At 39.2% G+C, this 22,257-nt stretch overlaps 2 protein-coding genes across 3 annotated transcripts; one reads left to right on the top strand and one right to left on the bottom strand.

The window, feature by feature from the left end:
- Nucleotides 1-4,655: 4,655 nt before the first annotated feature.
- On the bottom strand, nucleotides 4,656-12,540 carry LOC111346092 (uncharacterized). Its single transcript, XM_088735724.1, is given in 7 exon segments — nucleotides 4,656-7,067; nucleotides 7,258-7,306; nucleotides 7,392-7,752; nucleotides 8,142-8,784; nucleotides 9,115-10,365; nucleotides 10,852-10,998; nucleotides 11,813-12,540. Coding segments are annotated over 7 exon segments (3,363 nt in total). The 5' UTR covers nucleotides 12,429-12,540; the 3' UTR covers nucleotides 4,656-6,771.
- A 767-nt stretch (nucleotides 12,541-13,307) lies between these two features.
- LOC111346091 (uncharacterized) lies at nucleotides 13,308-22,182 on the top strand. Of its 2 annotated transcripts, none has more exons than XM_088735752.1 (5): nucleotides 13,308-13,709; nucleotides 17,481-18,719; nucleotides 19,402-19,850; nucleotides 20,772-20,942; nucleotides 21,340-22,182. In XM_088735752.1, exons 1-5 carry the CDS (start codon nucleotides 13,619-13,621, stop codon nucleotides 21,505-21,507), a joined length of 2,118 nt encoding a protein of 705 aa, XP_088591878.1. In that variant the 5' UTR covers nucleotides 13,308-13,618; the 3' UTR covers nucleotides 21,508-22,182. The 2 variants fall into 2 exon arrangements, with proteins under 2 accessions (XP_088591878.1, XP_088591877.1); XM_088735751.1 differs by having other exon boundaries at nucleotides 17,478-18,719.
- The last annotated feature ends 75 nt before the right edge of the window (nucleotides 22,183-22,257 follow it).

Genomic DNA, 22,257 nt, shown 5'->3' with positions numbered 1-22,257 from the left:
TGTTCAAATAACAACATCAGAACCTGCCTCGGTCACATTCAGATCTGTGGTATAACATCTATACTTCAGATCTGTGGTGTAACATCTACACTTCAGATCTGTCGTGTATCATCTATACTTCAGATCTGTGGTAAACCAAACATAGTGGTTAAACACTGCGCATCCACGAGAGTTTGAAAACAGTAAGAGGGATTTACGGACCCGTGTTTAGCGGAAAGTAAGGAAGAAACGGTTAAATATCTAACTATTCCAATGTGTGAGACAAATAAATGAAGCAGTTTGGAGAAAGATTAAATCTCGTTATTAATTTTATTGTGAGATATCTCAACTGTTTTAATTTGGCAGTGCACGGTCACTTTTATAGACTGTGCAGGGATGTGTCTGTCCTTTGCCACGACCGGGTGATTGCTTGTAACTGTTTCGCTCTCTCCTACAATAATTTTAGATCTATTTTATAAAAAAACATACTTATTCGATTGTTTTCCTTTTTTCTTTCTTTTGATATGCTAAGATTTTTCCAGCCGATCACATTTTTCGCATTTTTATAAACTTTGAGATAATTTGACACCGACAAAGTTCTGGAACCAAGCTTTAATATTGATTCCCATTAGAGTAGAGTGATTTTAAATGACAAATATTGATACCTAAATATAATTAGAAATTAGTTATTGATATTTTAATTTTCAAATTAATTGGATAAAAAAAAAAATTTTTTTTCTACTGACATCAAAAAATGAATATGAAGACAATTCGTCCCCACCATAGACCATTAACCCGCTACTGAAATTCCCAATACCCATATTCAACACTCAACATGAACAAGACTCATAGAAAACACGAGGAATTTACTTATTCAGGCAAATGTTGGTGCGTTTTACCCGCTTTCCACGTCGCAAGAAATGCAATTCCTCTTTTGGAAAATGCCTGTCGGAGATAAAGACACATTCAAACTTGAGCTGTTCTTTCCACGGCTATGGCTGTTCACAAATATTATTCACTAAATGGATTCTTAAGGCCCAGCCAAACGCACACAACATTACAATGCAACATCTTGCAAGATTGTTACGTTCATCGTGTTGCACACGTTTGGCCATCACGTAGGAACATTTTGAAATATTTTGGATCAAGTTTAAAAATGGTCACATTTATGGTGCAACAGTTTTGGATTTTGCAAGATGTTGCGTGCATTTAGCCAGCTCCTACACAACATCCCACAACACGATCCAACTATGTTGCATGTTGTTGCGTTGCAATGCATGTTGAGTGCGTTTGACCGCGCCTCAACGTCGCAACATCGAGCGACTGAGAAAAAGGGAGAGAACAGAGCAGGACACTTTGAATAAATGAATGGATGAATGAATGAATAAATTCCTTATTTATATTGCGCCCTTTCTATACAATATTCAAAGGCGCATTTCCCCCATCAATTTTGATAGACACTACACAAAGATAGACTACAACACCGGGCACTACGTGCCCTACTTTCAAACTTATGCTGTTTTGCCACGGTAATGGCTCTTCACTACCATTAATCACTGAATGGATTCATTCATCGCAACATTTGGGTGGCTGAGAAAGAGAGGGAGAAAAGAATAAGATGTTTGAATTTCATTAACAACAACCTACACTCTAAGTGGAACATTTTTTCTATTACGACATGCATCACAAACGCTGGTTCCTTTTAAATGAACAATTCAGAAATACAAGAAATGTTGAACCAATTTATCTCTACGGTTTATCTCTTTTATCTTATTTAGATAAAGCAGCAAATCCTATCATTTCAGAGAGAGCTAAAATTAATTTTCTTTTAGTAACGCTTCCAATGTAGAAACTGAACTAAGTAAAAAAGAGAGTGGATTTTATTTCCTGTCTTGTAAGTTTTCAATTTTTGCTTTTACATCACTTATGAAATTTAGCTAATTAACTTTTCATGCATTAAATTATTTTTACCTTCACAATTGTTTCTGTCTTTGTAAGACCTTATAACCAACCAAATTACCTTAATGTATAATAAGCAACTTTTCTAATACTGCGTCCAAATGAACGTTAATTCATAACTAATTCTGTCACTCTTAAACTTAAATTTCAATTATTTCCGAACTAAAATTCACTTTTCATTTGAGCTCCAAGGGGCCCTTCTCGATGCAGATAGAATGGTAAGAGTAAGGAAACATTTAAAAGCTTTTATGGACTTTTGCACGAACGTATAGAACAGTTTTGTTCTGCCACAAATTGTGAGTAAAGGGTTTTCCTTAAAATGTTGTAATTTTCGGGATGACTACGCTAATTTTTACATTCCCATACAGAGTAATGATCTCTTCGTCCCATCATGGAAAGAAAAAAGGTTTGCAGACAACTTTAAAAGAATTGTGAAGCTTTCCATGACTCTGCATCTCATACAACAACAACAACAACAACAACAACAACAAAAACAACAACAACGACAACAACAACAACAACAGCAACAACAACAACAACAACAAGCCGTACAGGGTTGACCAATTCCAGTGTTCATTCTGACGCCAGTGATGGCAAAGTCGCGTATTAGATTTCAATCGAAACCTCTCTCACTCCTCTTGCATCTATTTGTGAAAAAAATTCAGCTTCCCATAATCACTGCCTATTACTAATTTTTTTTTTGTACTTCCTTGTGGTTGACGTGGCAGCTTTGCCGTTTGTTGGCCTCTCAGTGTTCCAACACAGTAAACGACTAATAACGTTTTTTCTATTTTTTATTTTATGTTTACATTCACAACACATCCCACGCACACACCTCCTCTCCCCTCTTGAGTCCACTACTTTTGTGAAGATTTGTGAACACTTTCATTATTGATTCCATACTTTTACGCCCGTAACACCTCGGCAAATGCTGCTAGATAAATCCACTGCTTTATAAAAAAAATGACAAACGCATGGTAAACCTAATCTCTGGGGTGAAATTGCAGCGTCTTCAGAGCGAAAAGGACTTCACCCTTTCAATCCTATGATCTCATTCACAGACCAATTTCATAAATGGCTGCCGTATAAATATTCTTTTGTTTAAATTTAAATTAGCCCTACTGGCCTCGCTTGAGATAATGTATTCTTTTGAATTCTGTACTGGAGAACGAGGCCAGTAGGGCTAATTTAAATTTAAACAAAAGAATATTAATCCGGCTGCCATTTATGAAAGTGGTCTATAGTTTTCCTTACTGTCTGCCATACAATGCTTATGATGTTAGTTTGGAGAATTTATTATTTCATCCACCAATAATCCCCCAATTGATATTTTTCTTTATTCTCACCACTTGTCTGCTTGATATTGTATTGAAATTTTCAGAAGAAATTCTGTCTTGGTCACGTGTGGGCGTGAAAGGAGCTCTAAAGGTACTCGTATTTTAATACGCTGGTAAATTTTCTCATCATTTCATTACTACAAGACCATGAATGAGGATGAGAAGAACCGAACAACAATCACTATACCACCGTAAACCAAATTGCACACTTTGCTTATTGCTTCGTCACAAATTGCAACATATGACAAACGGTAACAATGAAGGAATTTCGTATAGCAATTTTATTTCGCCTTAGAAGACTTTCAAGGGACTAATCGAATCAAAACCGCTGTCTTATTAGCCTTGAACTTTAGCAATTCTAATTTGCACAATGATGCCGGTCTTGTTTCAACTAGTTCTCTCTAAATCTCCTAAAATGATTGTTGGATTACTTCTAAATATAGTTTCAGTTTGATCTGCAAAAAGGTCAAGCTGAAACTACATTTACCTCAGACGTACTCTGACAGCGTTTAGTCGCAGATTTTTTTGCAGAAGCAAGTCAAAGCTTGATAAAATTTAAAATCGTTTCCTTTACAGCTTAGAATAAATTTGCAAATGAGTCTGCAGAAACTATTCCACGAGGAAACAGTTATGCAAGGAAAACACGGCAAGTAGCTGACTATAAATAAATGATTCAGTCGTAGTACATTCAGGGATACATCTCCATGTGCCATTAGTCAGATATTTCGGCGTTTGTGTCCAGGTTTAAAGCAAAATCGACTGGCTAACGACTACAGTTTCGTCCCACGTAACTTCTACAAATTGTCCTAGGCGTTGGTGTATACATAAAAATTTTGTGGCCCGGCCAGTGCTTCGATTCCGACACACATAACACTAACATTCGTAAGACAATCGACACATTTGAAAACACGGATTGCCAAAAAGTAAAAAAAAAATTGTTCAGAATAATTTAATTTCTTGGCCATACTTTTCCCAGAGTATTGGGATGCTATTCAAAAGAAGTGAGGGGAAGTATCATTGCGCAAGATATTTTATGCATTCAGAACATGATCTATGTATCGTAAAATCAAAAGAATCCTACAATATTTGATGTACGAAAGAACTTAGGTAGGAAGTAAATTTACTGAAAAATGAAAAGAAAGAAATAATAATAACGCGAAAGGGAGGGGGTGTTAAAGGATTTTGGGGATCGCATGACTTTCAGGGGGAACGTAGGGGGAATCAGTTTTCGCTAAAAGAGTAGAAAGGGGGACTAACGAAAATTAACTGCCAATGAACTGGCGACGGAGCCTTATTGGAGGATCAAGTAAATTTTATCGAGACACAAACAAAATCCTCCCACCCCCTAGGCTATGACTGGTCTGTAATTTTTCAAGATAGTTAAGGTAAGCTACTCTTTAATAGTTTACTATTATCATTGTTGTTTCCATTTTACAATAAAATTATTGAGATTTTAATTTTGCAGAGTGAAGATTGCATATGGTATGTTCAACTACAACTCATTACCAAATAATGAATTTCATAAATCACTTCCTATAGAAGAATACATCGTGTAATTGTTCATGTTCATTATCCGGTCTAATGAAGACCACTAGGATGAGGAAGGGATGTTTGACATGTTGTACCCTATCTTCACCATACTGAAAATTTGTATTTCAAGGGCAAAATTTACTACCCAGCCAAGCCGCATGCAGAATTAAACTTAAAATTGAAATAGTTGTATCAAAGTCATACCTTGCCTGAAATAATACCTTGAAGTATACTGTACTATTTGTCTGATTTGATATAAATATAATTTTCTTGTACAGTTTTACTTGAATTTTGCTTTTATGATCATTTCATACAGAAATAAAGTCTTCTTTTCACGAACAAATCAAATCTCGTACTCTGATTTCTCTTTTTTTTTTACTTCAATTTTTGTTTTGGATCAAATTTATGATCATCATTGTATCTCTCAAATTTTATCTTTTCACTTTACTGCGAGGAGTAGGCACGATATCAGTCTTGCGTAAATAGCTACAAGCCTATACACTCAACTTTGGCGAGTAAGATACAGTCCTAGAGGGAAAGGAGACAACTGGACACAGACAAAGAGACAGACAGACAAGCAAACAGCTTGCTCGCAAACAGACAGGTAGACATTAGGAATGACTGAAATGTGATCGGTTTTCTCACGATATAGTCACTTCGGACGTGAACCGCTATGACTCTACTTTATACTGGTTTTCATCTTCACGCGATGAAGTCGTTGAGATACGCGTGAACTTATGAAGCACATTGCTGTGCTGGGCTATGATATGTTGGTTTCCCTCAGCTGCGCTTCGCGCATTTTGAATACATGTTCCCTCGGCGGACAGTTGTTACAAAACTCCCCGGTTCTCGGAACCGTGGCCGAGTTTCTCGATCGTGGGTATCCATCCATGTTCATCGCTTGAAGAGACTGCATGGTGAGAAAACGATTATACTTCAACTTTGGTGTATTCGCTGCACTGAATAGCAGCAGACACGCAGATAGGATGGCTGTTTCAAATTATGTATGTAAATGAAAACAAATTAAGTATGCCCATCGGCATAGAGTGCGTCAGTGAATCTTGCTCCGGATTAAGTGACTAAAGTTGAAACACAGTTAAGAAATTGAAATTAAGTTTACGACATTACCAAGAGCAATTCACTTGAATTCAAAATTTCTTCCTAACCTTATGCGACTTACATACATGTATCCTTACAACCTGGCACAGTCAATTAAACTGGTCTTATTGAAGAATTAATTTCAAAATTTTTGAGCGTCCGTATAACTTTTTACTTACGTCCACTCCAGTACGTACGTGCGTACCGAAACCATTGGGGAAAATTTTTTTATTTACGACTCCTTATTTAAATATTTCAGATAATAATTCATCAAATATTCTTTTTCTTGAGCGCGATTGGTCTCAACACATTACGTGACCGACTTTGCCCCAGTCGCTAAAACTGTGAATATCCGAGGATAAAGCCCAAATGATATTCTCAAAGTTTCAAACCTTAAGTCCAATCCAATAAGCGTTCGTTTAAAATCTAGCTTAAGATGAGAAGGCATTTTATGTTTTTTTTTTTGCCTAGAAGAAGGAACAAGTCTGTTCATAAAGTCGTACCAGAGAACATTGGAAGGTGAACATTCCAGCAGTAAACAATAAACTATTTGTAAACATTTTTCTCCGCAATTTGCTAACATATAATTAAGGCTAATAAACACAATAGCCTCCATCTGGCACGAAAATATGCACATATATGCAACAAATGATGTGTATCAAAATATGCAACAAATGATGTGTATCCATACACATCATTTGTTCTTCGTAGCTAAGAGTTTTTCTCGAGCTTCGCTACTAGAAAGCTGTTCGCTTCTCGAAACAGAAAATTTTCATGGATAAAATATACGTGTATGTTTTCGTACCAGATGGAAGCTGTTGTTTATTTATCTTTTGGACTTCCTTCAAAAATAGAGTAGAATATCTCATTAATAGGGCTTAGCTGCCTCTACGTGGCGATCCCCAAGGTGTCGATCAAAAGCCTCCAAGGGTGGAACGTCGCCAACCTCTTGGATCGCTTTCATCAGCGCATGCACTGTACCTACGGAACCCATCTTCCGACTCCACCGCGTGAGGACTTGATATGCCCTTTCTTCTTCAGACTGGTTTTCTGCCTGAATGGTCTCAATGACTGTGTCTGGTACCGAGAGACTTCTCCCAAGCCATTTCCATTTGTAGGCCAGTTCTTTAGCGACTAGAGCAAGGCAGCAAGGCTCGACAGGTTCTGAAAAAAACATCAATCACCGAAATTAAAAAAAAAGTGTTTTTTGCACGCAATTGGCAGAGGTACAATAGGTATTGCATGATATTATGAATTTAGATTGTAACTACATGTATGAAATTCTGTTGGTACGCAAGCAAAAGTGAAGCATACGTAGAAGAAGCTCTTGGTCTTAGTAAGGTAATTCACCTACTTGAATAACAAGGAGAGTCTTCTGGGACCTTAGAAACGGCATCTTGTGGCTAAAGGAAGAAAACAAACTTACAACACTGATCTTTAAGTACTAACAAGGAAGACTTCAACGAAGCTAGTTAGATAATCCCTTGCCTTAACAAGCCATTGTTTGATTTCTTCGAACTCATGGACCGGAGTGGAGTTACACCATATTGGCTTCGATGCAACAGCTGGGTCTATGCAGATTACATGGCGACGAACACCTTCTGTTACGGAATCAACGTAGGACTCCCGCTCACCACACTCGGCATCATCGTTGTCATCATTATCACTTTCGTCAGAGGAGGTGTCCATTGGAAGAACTGTACCTTCACTGGATGACCCGGGGCAACGTGGGTTGGGACAGGTAGGTCCGAAACGGAACTTGAGAAATCGAAACTGGCGCTGGCAGATGTCCGTCATTATCGACTTCAAGATGTAAAATAACTCATGAAGCTTTTTCTCATTTTTGTACCTGCAATAGAAATGAATGAAAACAGAATCACTAAAGCGGAACTTCCATTTATTTCAGCGGCTTAGATTGAAAGAAACCTTTTCCAACATAGGCAAAGTTTAGCCGAAAGCTCATCTCTCCTACGATCTGATGTTGAAACAATAAAGGTCTCCAAGAGAATGATTAAACTGATGCAAGTGAAAGTGACATAGAAGAACCAATTATGCCACCACCCTGTTAATAGTAGAAAATCGTCAATAAAATGTCTCCATAGGATAATAACACACACAACTCTTGGAAATGATGCTGTTAAGGTGGAGACTATGAGAAATGCTTCTCCTTCTGGATGGGATATTAGTCCCTCAGAGAGTATTAGGGAATCACCTTCATCAAGTTGAAAGGTGACTTACCTGGCCTTTATTCGAATTTGGTTGTGTTTCTGACACATCTCTGTAAGGATGAAGAAACTGTCTCCAAATGAGAATATGGCCATCCCTTTAGCGATGATCGGTCTCATGCCATTGCTGGACTGACTTCTTGAGCCAGTGCGAACAATAAAGTAGTGGAAGAGTGCAGGAGGCAAGAAACCGTGGAAATCAAACATCAGAACTTTGTCTGAGGTACAAATTCCTGACCATCTCTTCCGACACAGCTTTTCCCACTTTCCATTCAAGCATTTTCCCTTCAGATGAAATGGTACGATGTATTTTCTAATCTCTGGTCCATTCTCATCACCTTTAACTGGTTTAGTACCGTCCTCTTGGTCTTCATCCTCTGTGGAAGAAGAGATTGGGCACAGCATACCTGAAGCTTCCAGGATAGCAACAAGCTCAGTAGCAGGGCTTTTAAAGTCTTTCCAAAGATACTCCAAGAGCTCGATGGTAGCTACTCCGTGGTCTTGCAGGGCCTGCCACTGACTCTGATGTTCACGGTCAATATTCAGGTGATCGGAAATGTCGTGAAGACAGGTCATGACATCAACGAGATACTGTGGATTGACTACCACTACATCATTCAAATCGTTGTGATGCGTCTTAGGTCCAATTAGCTCCTCTGAAAAGAAATTCTAAATTATTATTCTGGTCAAGCTGAGGGGATATAAACATACGACTAAGGGTTAGAATACCTTAACCTTCTTCTCTTAAGCAACCACTTAGCCGTGACATTGGCTGTCCTTAACATAGCAACCTAAATGTACGCTTCTGAAATCCAGAGGATGTGGTTCCATTACTTTCTTGAGTCTTCTTAAGAACTCGATAAATATATCAATTTATTTGTTTTACATGACATGAACATGCTAAATAAGGAAATGCAGAAAAAAAATAACAATCATAAAAATAATAAACATGCTGAATAAGAAAATGCAGTAGACTTTTTACTGACCTGGGAGGATGATTACACCACTATCATGATAGAACTGTAGCATGCTTCCAAACTCTCTATCATCGATACTACGGGATGTAATCTGCTCCAACATCTGTTTTAGAGCAGGCTTACGGACACATGGGGGAAATTCTTGCTCCTCTCTGCACTTCAGAATTTCCTCTTCAAAATGAAGCCACAAAAGTGGAAGCTCCTCGTCCATTTTCCTCAGTCGTGCTGCCTCATTTTCGATGGCCTTCTTTAAAGCCACTGCTCCAGGATCTTTGCCACCAAAGGTGTTTTCCACTGGAAAGAGAAAACTGTTTTCCTTGCTTTTCACAAGTTGTTGACCAAACTTCTCGACAAATTTATCATAAATTGTCTTCTCTGCCGTTGCCATGTCTTTCTCGCTCACCTCGCCGCTGTGTGTTCCCACAAGGAACACAGGTGTCGTGTGGGGAGCATGCACGCTTATAGAATTTAGCCAAAAATGAGCCTCTTCTAGAACTTGGCTGGCACTGTCAAAGTCACACAGCCGAGCCAAATTTAGTACGGTAAGGTAAAAGGAACGCCTGTTTAGGAAAACATGATGCATAGCTTCGTACAAAGAATGGCCAGCAAAGTCCCAAATGCTGATCTTAGCGTACTTCTTTTCGCTCTCACCCAGAGATGCTTCCGAACTCAGACTAAGCCTTCGCATGATCTCATCGATTGGTATCTCTCGTGAAGACTTCCCTCCGCGCGTTAGACTATGCTGTGAGGCAGGTGACTCTTTTGCTAAGCTTGTCTGGTCCCCATCGCTTGCACCAGTACCTCACAATGTGGATGGAGCTTCTATGCTACAAAGTCGCCTTACGCAAGGAGAATGTTGCCCTCTTGGCGGGAAGGATGGTGTTGGGTCAGAACGACTAAGCTGGTTTCCTTGAGTATTAAAAGGATGGCCCACCCTAGGAGAACGCTGAATTCCTTGACAAACTTTGTCTGCTAAAATTTCATCGACTTGGGACTTGTTTGGGTCTGCAGCATGCCACGACTCGTCCAACTCGGTCATCTCAACCATGGAAGTGTCAATTCCATGCGTTTCTTTTTTTTCTTCTTTAAAATCTTCCCCACTGAGAGAACGCACCAGGCTTGTCTTTCCGACCCCGACATCCCCTATAACGGTGAGTTGCATGCGAGATATGCATGCTTTTCCCTCACGTAGTGCCTGATTGAATATTTCAACTGCCAATTCACCCCTTGCAAGGACTTCATATGGCTTCCTGGAAAATCCTGCATTGGATGAGAATGCGTAAATCTTTAATTCTGAGGATAACAAAATTTTTGACTTGACGCAAACTCATACCACTCAATATGTTACCCTTAAAGGAGAAAACGAGGAAATGTTGGCAAGATTATTTCTGAGTATTGCATTAATCACTAACCATCTATTTGGAACGAGTTCAAGAAAGGTACCTTATTTTGATAACCAACTGTTGTGACATGCACAAGCAATGTACACAACGTTAAATTCTGGATAGGTGACTCTGCTTAAAATTCCACCAGTTGGGTCTTATATGGTCCAGCTTCAGTGGAAGGACCGGTCCATGAACCAAAATGATTTCCCTAAAGAGTTTCAAATGGTGGGTAATGGATGTGCTGTACCCCAAATGTCGCTACAGAGGGAGATAAAGCACGAAATTTTATTTCTTCTCTCAGAGCTATAGTCATCCTGATTAAGTAAGGCCTGGTTTTCATTGTTGTTGTAATAAATTTCACCTTCATGGCTGGATTGACTGATCCTGCCAGCATTGCGTGGGTCTTGGAGTTCTCTGATTGGCGCAGAAACCATTGAACGGTTTTCCCTGCAAAGACTCCTCCATATAAGTTCTATGGACCCTTCCACATTCAGCTTGAATTCTGTCTCTGTGAAGAGCAAACACTAATCATTTCAAAATTATTTTTTATTGAAAACAACATGAAGCCCAAGTGTAATATAAAACGGAATAGTAAAAATAACGAAGTGCCCTTCCTTAATGGTGAAGGAAATTTCAAAATTATTTTTATTGAAAACAACATGAAGCTCACGTGTAATATAAAACGGAATGGTAAAAATTACGAAGTGCCCTTTACTTAATGGTGAAAGAAATGGAAAAAGAAGGTAATCGTAAATAATTTAAAACAAATGTTTCAAAGCACAATTTATTTTTTAAAACAATGATAATAGGGAGGATATAAAACACTTATCTATCTAAATTTGCATGAATTTATTGTGCTTTGCCATTTCATTTGAATTAGTTGTGACTCAAATCGTCACGAGAAAAAATGAGTCCCTAGAGGGTATTCGAGTCCAAGAAGTTAGTAATTTGGTATGGGATTCTTAATGAACAATTACAACAAACTTGTTTGTGTTCAAGTTCAAGTCTACATCTAGGAACAGCGATCAGTGGGATCTCTGTTCAAATAATTAACTCCATGTGTTACCCTTTCCCAAAGATCATAAACATACGTAGATGAAAGGGGAAAATTTACCGACGGAAAACCCGTGAGGATGGGAATTCTTGTAGGTGGCTTGCCTCATGGACCTCATGAAGCCAGTATTGTTGTAACCTTACTATTCTTCGTGCATGTATGACCCGAGTCTGATGCGACCCGCACGATGGCTCTGTAATACCAAATAATAAACAAGCGATTGGAAAGATTATGTCAAGATTAGACTAACATTAAACATCGAACTTACCATTTAAATGGTAGACAATTAGAGCCAAACAATATGGATCTCTGGCTAAAGAAATTGGTGTGTTTTCATTTGAATCAAGTTGACGCAGATTACCACCCTTCCTGAGCAATAGCCTGAGACAAACGCCATTTCATTTCCACGCTGCGAGATGAACAGGAGTTCGGCCATCGGTGGGATCAACGACGTTCGGGTCTCCATCGGGCCAGTTAAGCATTATCTTTAAGCACTCATCATGGCCGCCGAAGGCTGCACAATGCATCGGCGTGTAGCCTGTCTGATGTTTCGAAGGAAGATGAGAATCTCCTGGACAGTTTGCGGCCTCAGTTCTCATTAACTGCTCCACGAGTTGAAACTTTCCCGTGCAAGCGGCGTGGTGTAAATCTTTCAAATGGTGGCGATTATTTTGCAAGTGTTGGATTAACGCTGTGGTGCTCGAGAAGGAACGAACGCAATGACCACAGCTTTCTGGTACACTAGCTTTGGAGGTCTGATGTTTCAAACTCTCTAAATGCTGTATGAAACCTTCCTTAGATTCCTTTTTCGTGAATCGTCGATTGCATTTTGCACAGCTGTGAACAGCCCGTGCACAGGACTTTCCTTTGTCGGTAAAAGGCATCTTCCATCCAGGGAGGGAAAGAGTAAATGTTAGACGTATTTATGGACAACAATACATAGCAATATCTTCACCAATTTCTAAGAACTCTGCGGCGCGTTCTTTCAGAGAATTTGGTGATGTTCCCAATCCCTTTCATTCTTGACTCCACAAAAAAGCTGGGATCTAGGAAGTCAAGCTTGTTTCCGTTTGGCCTGCAGTCAATTTCAGTAGTAGGAGGAAATCTGGAAACAGCTAAGGGAATTTTTGGTCACAAGGGACAGAACGGGATTATTTTGTTCCTTGAGAACAAAGTTCACCTTTTCTTTCTTTCTTGTTCAATATAGCTTGGAAATTTTTAACAACCTGAATTAAAGATGCACATGAGTAAATTTTGCTTATTGCGTGACAGGATTTGTATTTTCGCATCTTGGGCAAGGAATATATTTTTTAACGTGCCACCCTATTTATAATAGAAATTTTTAAAATTAAAGAGGCGATGGCATTCCATAAGGCATGGATTTACGACATATGTGACAAGACAAATTTTATTTCACCTGGACAAAAGTGAAAAAATTTTACAGTTATGAAAGCGGCTGTCATACTTTGAATGGCAATATTCAAAAGAATAAAAAAGTGCTTAATGACAGAACCTTCAGGTATCAATCCGCGCTTCGAAACACAACTTGAAACCCATGAGCTAATTTGGATAATCAACTTGTCGTTCTTTAGGAAGAGTTGCTTAAAAAAGAGTCTTTTAACCTGCACAATCATTATCATTTCCATGCAAAATATCCATAATGATGATCAAGGATTACCGACGCAGTCAAGCATAAAAAAACTTGTCCGTCATACAAGCCTTTAAAACACAAAGGCGCTGTTGTTTCATATGCCTTAATCCGGGCACTTATACCAGACAAGCGATAATTTACATGACATGTTTCCGTTTCTAGAATTGATTTCCGTCTTACGTTTCTTCTGAACTGACTAAAGGGATTATAGAATCAAGCGTGCTCAGCAACGCACAAAAGCTATTTTAAACCTTGGTTACAAAAGGTTACGATTACTCCGTATGGTCACTGGGTAGCGCTCTGGGGAATTTGATTGCTTCTTAGTTTCCTCGTACCGCAGAAGTCTAAGTTAGCGTTAAACAGGGAAACATCAGCCTACGTGACTGTTCATCGTTCAAGCTGTGTCGCCCATAAAAAGCCACAATGGATCCGATCAAGACGAGGACCATTCTGTTGGTTACTATTCTGTGGATCATGTCGTTTACGGCTTGTGTGATCGCGACAAGCTCACAAGGTAAACAAATTCCTTGCCTGCTTTAATCAAGAACGCAGAAATAGAAAACCTTTTCATGTTTGCTTTCTCTCACGCAGTTTCATTTCTGAAATGTCAAGCTGATTTCCTTCAGTTCAGAATACACTTGACAAGCAACATGTCTTTTATCTCTCTCACATTCAAACTGGTCAGATGTTCCATTAGGGCTTCAGTAAAATTCTGACACACATATGATAACAAGGAGCCCTTGTCAGCAGTATTTTATTAAGCCTGGTAGCGGAAGACTTTCAAGTCTTACAAAGAAAACATTTAAAGGTCAAAACACATGAAACTCTTCCCGGGTGTTCTTGATTAAATCTGAATATTTGCGTAATAAGATTTACTTTTATAATTTCCTACATATCCTTAATCTAAGATGTTTGGGCGCAAACAATTATACAAACCGGGGTTTAACGCATGAACCTGCTTATGTTGCTGAACTTTAAATGCAGTCATGTATAAAACACAAAGTGTCAAAACAACTGTTAAGGTTTTATTTATGCGGATCACGCGCTCTGCTTCAATTAATTATGACTTATTGGTTTTCCGGGCTTGAGATTATTGTTGCGCCAGTCTAAACTAATGCAGACGAACTGTAATACTTTATTTCCTGATTGCAAACCGTTCTGTGTGGGTTTAACTTGTTTTTAGCTGCATTGAAATCATTCCAGCACTTTACACGCGGGTTATCGTTTCTTTAATAAACGTTTCCGTTGAGACTTTTGCGAAGTAACCCAAAATCATTCTTCCGGAAAACTGATTTCCGCATATTGACAATTCGGCGGCGTAAGGCTTTTGAGAGCTAAAGGACTGATGACACAAGCCATTTAGATGTTTAGTGAGTCCAAATGAATATTAATGATTGCTAGCAAAACAATTCAGAGCCATTTATATGAATTTACACGAACGCAAGTATTTTTTGATGAAGCACTTAATTCATCCATAGGCGTTCTTCAAAACAAAAGAACATGGAAGTTGACATGAACATACATAAATAGCTTGAAGAAATGATTTATCTGCGAAGTTATCCACTGCAATTGAGGTTGATAAGCATATTTCGAAAATCCTGTGAGAAAAAGTCTGTCTAGAAACTTAATTCCTATGATGAAATGTTTCAGTTTCAATTAACACTCCAGACAAGTCAACGTTTGCTGTAGACCGGAAGTACTCACTTGAACAGGTTAAATTTTCTAAATAAATTTTTCGTATCACTGAGTCAAGGCGGGGGGATCTGACTAGAACACTTCCTAATGTTGTTTGTTACCTTATACATCTCAGTATATTTTTATATTTTTACAAGTCGCAAAGAATTTTTTCACGTCGCCCTTGGAACCTGTGTAAAAAAGAATGAATAAAGGCTGATAGTTTCGAAAGAAACTGTTTGGGGCTGCGTCGGTGGGAGTAACGAAAATAATTTGGATATACCAACAAAGTTGAAATGGTAAATTGGCCACTGTAACGATTACAAAAGCTGACGTTTCGAGCGTTGGCCCTTCGTCGGAGCGAAGGGCTAATGCTGAGCAAAAGCTGACATTCGCTCCGACGAAGGGCTAACGCTCGAAACGTCAGCTTTTGTAATCGTTACGGTGGCCAATTTACCAATTCAACTTTGTTGATATATCCAAATTATACTGTGTAAAAAAAGGACGTCCTTAAAGGAAGTCGCAAAAATGTAAAAACTGAAACCGTTAAAGACACGTTGAGCTCTGCGTAAGCAGACCGTGGGTGCCTATTTTACATTGTGACGATGTAGTTAGGGAAAGCTGGGCCACCTCCGTTTGATCTGTCGCCAACGGCCTCCGATTGGTGGTGGAGGAGAATTGAAAAAAAGCCCAGGTAATTGTCCTTTAGAATGATCTGAAGGGAATTAATATGTTACTCATGCATGAAAGTTAACTTTTTCCTGAGAGAACAAAGGCTATGTTTCAGTAACTTGTTTAACCTGGTGGCTTGAAAATTCAAAGCATTGACTTAAATCGATAGTGCACAATCGCGCAAAATTATACACCCTTAATTTGGTAATCAACAAAAAACGTTTCATCAATGTAGCTGTTTTCAATTCCGAAAAAAAATTGTTTGATACAAAATGACTATTACCGTCTCCAACAATTGTGATCAAATTTGTCAATGTTTCACAAGTTTTTGTCAATGATTTGCAGCAAGTTTTGAACATTTCGTGATGACGATTGTAACAGTTAAAAACACGTTTATAGATCTGTAAGCCAACTAGACGATGTAGTGCGAGAAAAGGATGGGAACGTATATCCATCCGTAGATAATTTGAATATAACAACAAAGTTAAAATGGTAAATTGGCCACCGTTACGATTATAAAAGCTGACGTTTCGAGCGTTAGTCCGTCGGAGCGACGAAGGAAGGGCTAACGCTCGAAACGTCAGCGTTTATAAATGTAACGGTGGCCAATTTACCATTTCAACTTTGTTGATATATTCAAATTATTTCGTTACCCCCATCGACGCAGCCCCAAACAGTTTCTTTAGAAACTATCAGCCTTTATTATCCAACTACACCTAGACGAGTACGAATAACGCCATAGACGAGTACAAATATCACGCGGTATTTGTACTCGTCTACTGCAGTACCGGTTAAACTGATTTTCCCGCATCCCGCAAACGAAGAATTGGCTTGTAGTTAGGGGAAAAAAAGGGTGGCGGACAATTTCAATCATATTTCCGACGACGAAGAGTCAGAATGGCTGGCAAACATAGATCCAAGTTCATTTGATGAATCGAACGAAGAAAAACAGCTTGACGACCAGAAAATTACTTCATTTAATGAAGAAAATAGAAACAGCAAGACAACAACGCGCCAATTCCTTTCCCCTTCGCATACTTCTGTCACGCACTCCCCGTAAATAAATATCCGCGAAATTCGCCCGCAGAAACAACAGTTTGGCGTGTTGGATAATAAATAACTTATTAGACGTTTCGTTGTGTAGTATCGCTGAGTATTTTTACTCGTTACGACACAACTCGTAAAAATACTCAGCGATACTACACAACAAAACGTCTAATAAGATATATACATTCATCCGTAGATAAGATTATCTGTAGTCTGCCATCAGCCCTAAGTACACCATAAGCAATTTATGGTTCTTAAAAGAACCCTGACCGTCTCAAAGGACCAGTTAGGTTTTGGTTGTTTCCTTGGAGCGCTAATGTGTAATTCTTAAGTATTGGAAACTCGTCTTCAGTCTCGGGACAAAACTCTTTCTTCCGGCTTCCCCTCAATCATAGTCGCATAATTTTCCAGCGAATCTAAAAAAATTAAAAAATTGATTGGCGTCCAATTTGAATTGCCATTGTTCTGGACTTACTAGCCTCTCACACATGTGATAATCCTTTTGTGTTTCCACGTGAAGAAGAGGCTAATAAGTCCAAAACAATGGTGATTCAAATTGGACGCTATATTTCGATGCGGTGAATATTGTTTAGATATTTAATAGAGTAGAATGTAGAGAAAATCGTCCTTTCATCCACGATGTTACCAGATTATGGAATCAATTTCTACGACATTGGAATTGCTAAATCGACGCCATGTAGATCATAGCTTATGCTTGCAGTCATCTTGCTCAGCTTTTGCCGCCCTTTCCCACCGTGCTTCAAACACTTCTCATTCTGTCTCACTGGTTTACTTGTAATTACCTATTGAATTAGTTGAAAGTTATTTAAGTTATTATCATCTCGTTATTCTTCACTATTAACATCATCTTCACCCGCGACCTTGTCAGCAGCTTCATCATCTGTTTCGGCATCGCCGTCAAGCATCACGATCAGCACCAACATCGCCTCCGGCGGCACCAAAAACAACAGCGTTACCACCGTCATCACCAGCACCCTCACGTTCACCTCAACCATCAGAGTCAACGACAGCTCCGCCACCAAGTCACCAATACCACTCTCATCATCGCCAGCCAAAGCATCATCAGCGTCAAGATCATCTAAGCCATCAGCAACGGCATCAATATCTCCATCACCGACATCACCGGTACCTTCAGGATCACTTCAACAATCAGGGTCAGCAATAACATCACCGCTAACGACACCAACACCATTTCTGTCATCTTCAGCCGAAGAATCACCATCAGTGCCAAGATCTCCTGATACATCAGCAGTGGCATCAACATCTCCATCACCGACAACGCCATTATCAAAGTCAGAAACACCACAACCGCCAACTTCACCATCATCACTAGCATCACCTCTAGAATCACTATCAACGCAGTTACTATCATTACTTATGGCATCTGGGTCGTCAACATTGGAATCGGCGTCGAAATCACCAACGATGGCACCATCATCAACGGCAATAATAAGGCAAACATTGGCGGTGTCAGCATCACCCCAACCATCTGTGTCAGCTTCAACATCAACGCCACCAGCACCGACAACGCCATTATCAAAGCCAGAATCGCTACAACCGCCAACGTCACACTCATCATTAGCATCACAATCGCCATCAGCGCAATTACTACCAGCAACAATAACATCTGGGTCATCACCATCAGAAGCAGTGTCGAAATCACCGCCACTGGCACCATCATCAACGGCAATAAAAAGGCAAACATTGGCGGTGTCAGCATCACCCCAACCATCTGTGTCAGCTTCAACATCAACGCCACCAGCACCATCATCAACGGCACCACCTCCAGAATCACCATTAGCATCATTATCACCAACACTAGTGGCATTAGAGTCATCGCAATCAGAACAAGAATCGCAATTGATATCAGCTTCAGCATCAACCCAATCAACACCGCAACCATCAGTGACAAAATCAACATCACCATTATCATTGACACAACCACCAGCATCACTAGTCCAGTTAACACAATCTTCAACTGTAAGATTACCTTCCTCGTCAATGGTATCATCAGGTTTAATTAAACAAACTGTATCTACGACAACAAAACCAACAACTATGATGGTGTCTACGTCGTCGACGTCGCAACCACCTACTACACCGTCAAAAGGTAAGATAATGAATAAGTAAATAAAGGTTCGAAACGTCAGCTTTTATAACCGTAACGGTGGCCAATTTACCATTTCAAATTTGTTGATATATTCAAATTATAATGAATAAGTACTTTTGAACTGTGGAATGCCATCCATGCTTCATGTTTGCAGCACGATATTCATACTCTGGATCTGAGGTATAACATTTATATTTCAGATCTATAGTATATGATCAACACTTCAGGGCCTATTTTTTCAAAGACGCTATCCCACGCCTAAATCTCTACACAGCAGATAAATGTTGGCAAAACGTACTGCGCAGTCCATCGGATAGAGATTTATCCAGTGGATAGCGTTATCCACCCTTGTAGCAATCGGCGCCTGATCTGATGTATAATATCCCTGCTTCAGATCTGTGGTATAACATCCATGCTTTAGATCTGTGGAATAACATCTTTGCTTCGGATCTGTGGGCCTTTAACGCTATCCATTGTTTTAGTAGATACTAACATCCGGGACTCTAGGGTGACTCCTAATCGTATCACACATGACCTCTGTACATGGTTGCTAAGGGGTGATCATGTCAATAGTAAGGTATCGTTAGTTAACTAACACTTTATCTAAAACATTCTTTAAATTACTCAGCTCAGGCATTACTGATGAAATTTGCGTCTTTTATTTGTTCTATGACCTCAATAGAGAGCTCCCAAAAATTCGAAGGAATTGGCAAAGTGGAGGAACCTTGGGAAAGCAGATATGGAGATAACAAATCGAATAAGTACAAAGAACTTAAGGGCAAGCTGGAAAAACATTTAAGAGGAATTCTCGAAGAGAAATACGAACAAAATTTACTTTATATTGAGGTGAAAAACTTCCGGAAGGGAAGCATAATTTTCGACTTTACAGTTTTCCTTACGTCTACGACGGATGTTGATGCCAACAGCCTGAAGGAGGCAATAGAGAAAGGTGAAGGGGGCTCAGAAAACTTCACTATATCCGTCGAAACTGTAAAGCAGGTGGCTGGTCCCACACAAACTATAACGTGTCCAACATGTCCTGAGCCCGGATCATGCATGCCGTGGATTATGGTTGTGATCGCACTTGGAATTATAATTCTGCTTTTGCTTGCTTTGTTGCTGTTTTTTATCGTGAGTAATGATCGGTCCTATAAAATTTTTTACTCTAGTAAACGAATAATTATAGAAGCTTTTAGTTAGATTCTATCTGCTTTTAATGTCAATGAGTAAAGCGCTTTCTTCTTTATCGAGGATCGTGATCATAATCGTCAATCAAAGAAGAGGCAGTTTCAGAAGGAGGCAATGATCATTAAAAATGGGGAGAGGTCACCATGCAGCCTTAAGCACGACTAAGCGCGAGAAGCAAGTCACATTGGTTTCATTTATAGCCTGAGAAGGTAGCTCGAGCATAGAGTGGATAAAACCCAACCAATGCAATCAAGAATTTTTTCGGCACTTAGTTGAAAATTGCTTTCTTCAAAATTAACCAAGGTCACATAGTTATTTTGACTAGAACACACAGCAGTCATTCGGTCGCTTCTGACAGATTCTCAAAACCATAATATGGGAAAAGTTCAATCTCCCTCGCGAAGGGGTTACAATTTAAAAGATCAGTTCTACTTTGGTGGACTCTAAGTAATTCACGTATGGCGCACGATCCTCGCAGTAGATAGCGCTATTTAAGCAATAGCGAAAATCAGACCTGAAAAAAATCAAGCCTGTACGGGATTCGAACCACTGACCTCTGCGATACTAGTGCAGCGCTCTACCAATTGAGCTAACAAGCCAACTGGGAGCAGGCCGTTAAGTTGATTCGTAATAAACCCGTGAAAGTAATAAACCAGATACAATGAAATATATAATTTTTTTTTTCAGGTCTGATTTTCGCTATTGCTTAAATAGCGCTATCTACTGCGAGGATCGTGCGTCATACGTATCTAATACCGCAGTTCAAAATATGTGAACTTGATATATTTCATTGTATCTGATCTAAGTAATTCAGTTCAAGTGTATCTCTAGCCGAAACTAAAATCTGTGTTTTTTCCCGCAAAGCTTCAAAACAGAAGATCGAAAAACAGTTTAAAGACGTGGAATACATCAGATCGGCAAAATTTCAACGATCCTTTTGCGCAACCACGTATGTACAGCGTTGTCTCCACAGATATGTACCCACTAACTGGCACACCAAGGGTTGCGAGAAAAACAAATAGTCTTGGTTTAACGGTGAGTTATCTATTTTCACAATTGCCAGTCCATATTAATTTAACTATTTTACTGTTTGCGTAGCCTAAAGAATTTAGTCGTATGATTCACTTCCCCTTTCGGAATCTGATTTAATCTTCTCCTTCCCTGAGCACTCTACTCGTTCCATCTTGGTCTTTCTCATCACCTGCTTAGTGAATTTCCATTTACTCTTGATACGGTATTTTTTAATATCTTTGAATAATGAGAGAAATCTTTTCGGTGCTTTGTTGTGGGCAGCGAGGGAAGTCACTACATATAGTGAATTCAAAGACGTAAATTATCTTAAGTGGTGAGTGTGTACTGAAATGTAGTGGCGATGTTGATTTTTTTCTCTTCAGCTTCTCAGTCGTTATCTTTCTTTGTTTCCATTATACAGACATTTAGCGCGGAGAATGAGGGTTGCAATGGCTTGGAAAACGAAGATAAGGAAGCAGAGCCAAACAGCAACAAACCTTTGAAAGACGACAACAAAAGTGATGTTCCCGAAAAGGAAGATAAAGACGAAGACAATCTCCAGTCTTTATCTGGAATTAGTTTTTATTAGTCAAGCAACTAATTCCAAGCTTCTAATTGATTTAACCATTAAGGGATGAAGAATGAAGAGGACAAAATGAGCGTTTCAGTCATTATGATCCCAATCATCATCACAAACAGTAATGTCTAGAAACGCCAGGCTTGTGTAGCATGTCTTTCCATTTCCTTTTATCCAAGCAGGACAATTGGCCACGCGATGCGCATGGGTTGAAAGCGAGCTAAAAAGGCGATGAAGGTGGAGATGCTCTTCGCTTTTTAACTCACTTTTGCTCAACGCCCTTGTGCAGCAGACGCTTTTCTCACTTGGGTATAATGAAACGGCAAAGCATCTTAAGCCACGCCCTCCTCTTGCTATCTATTGTAAGTAATGTACCGGTAGTGGATTAAGACAAGAATAACCTGTGATACTAACCAGAGTGTCTGAGAATAATGTCGCTGAAAGCATTGCACGTGTGATCGCTACATCATCTTTCCACGTCCCCCAAAGAGTGAGTGTGCCTAGGTGTGCGTAAAGTAGCGATAACAATTATCTACTCTTCGAAATACGATTGCACTGGATGTAGACACCATTTTAATTTCTAACGGGCTTCGTTTAATTTTTATACTTTCCATCTAATATAAAGTGAAAACATATTACATGCTACGAGCATCTTTTTTTATTATTAATGATCATCAGCTGTTTGAATTGGTTTAATACGCATTATCTTTATCCAGAAAATATTAGTGTGGCTAGCCCTGCAATTCTGTGGCAAGTTGGATG

This window comes from Stylophora pistillata, chromosome 10 (assembly GCF_964205215.1).
Source record: "Stylophora pistillata chromosome 10, jaStyPist1.2, whole genome shotgun sequence".
Taxonomy (NCBI): domain Eukaryota; kingdom Metazoa; phylum Cnidaria; class Anthozoa; order Scleractinia; family Pocilloporidae; genus Stylophora; species Stylophora pistillata.
The sequence above is the reverse complement of the archived record's forward strand: the minus strand, read 5'-3'. Positions and strand labels throughout refer to the sequence as shown.

What these genes read in the sequence shown, in the direction of transcription:
- LOC111346091 (XM_088735751.1), top strand. Translation starts at nt 13,619, where the DNA reads ATGGATCCGATCAAGACGAGGACCATTCTGTTGGTTACTATTCTGTGG. An exon ending in CTTTGTTGCTGTTTTTTATC is followed by an intron (nt 19,851 to 20,771) that starts GTGAGTAATGAT and finishes TTTCCCGCAAAG; the next exon opens with CTTCAAAACAGAAGATCGAA. An exon ending in CAAATAGTCTTGGTTTAACG is followed by an intron (nt 20,943 to 21,339) that starts GTGAGTTATCTA and finishes TCCATTATACAG; the next exon opens with ACATTTAGCGCGGAGAATGA.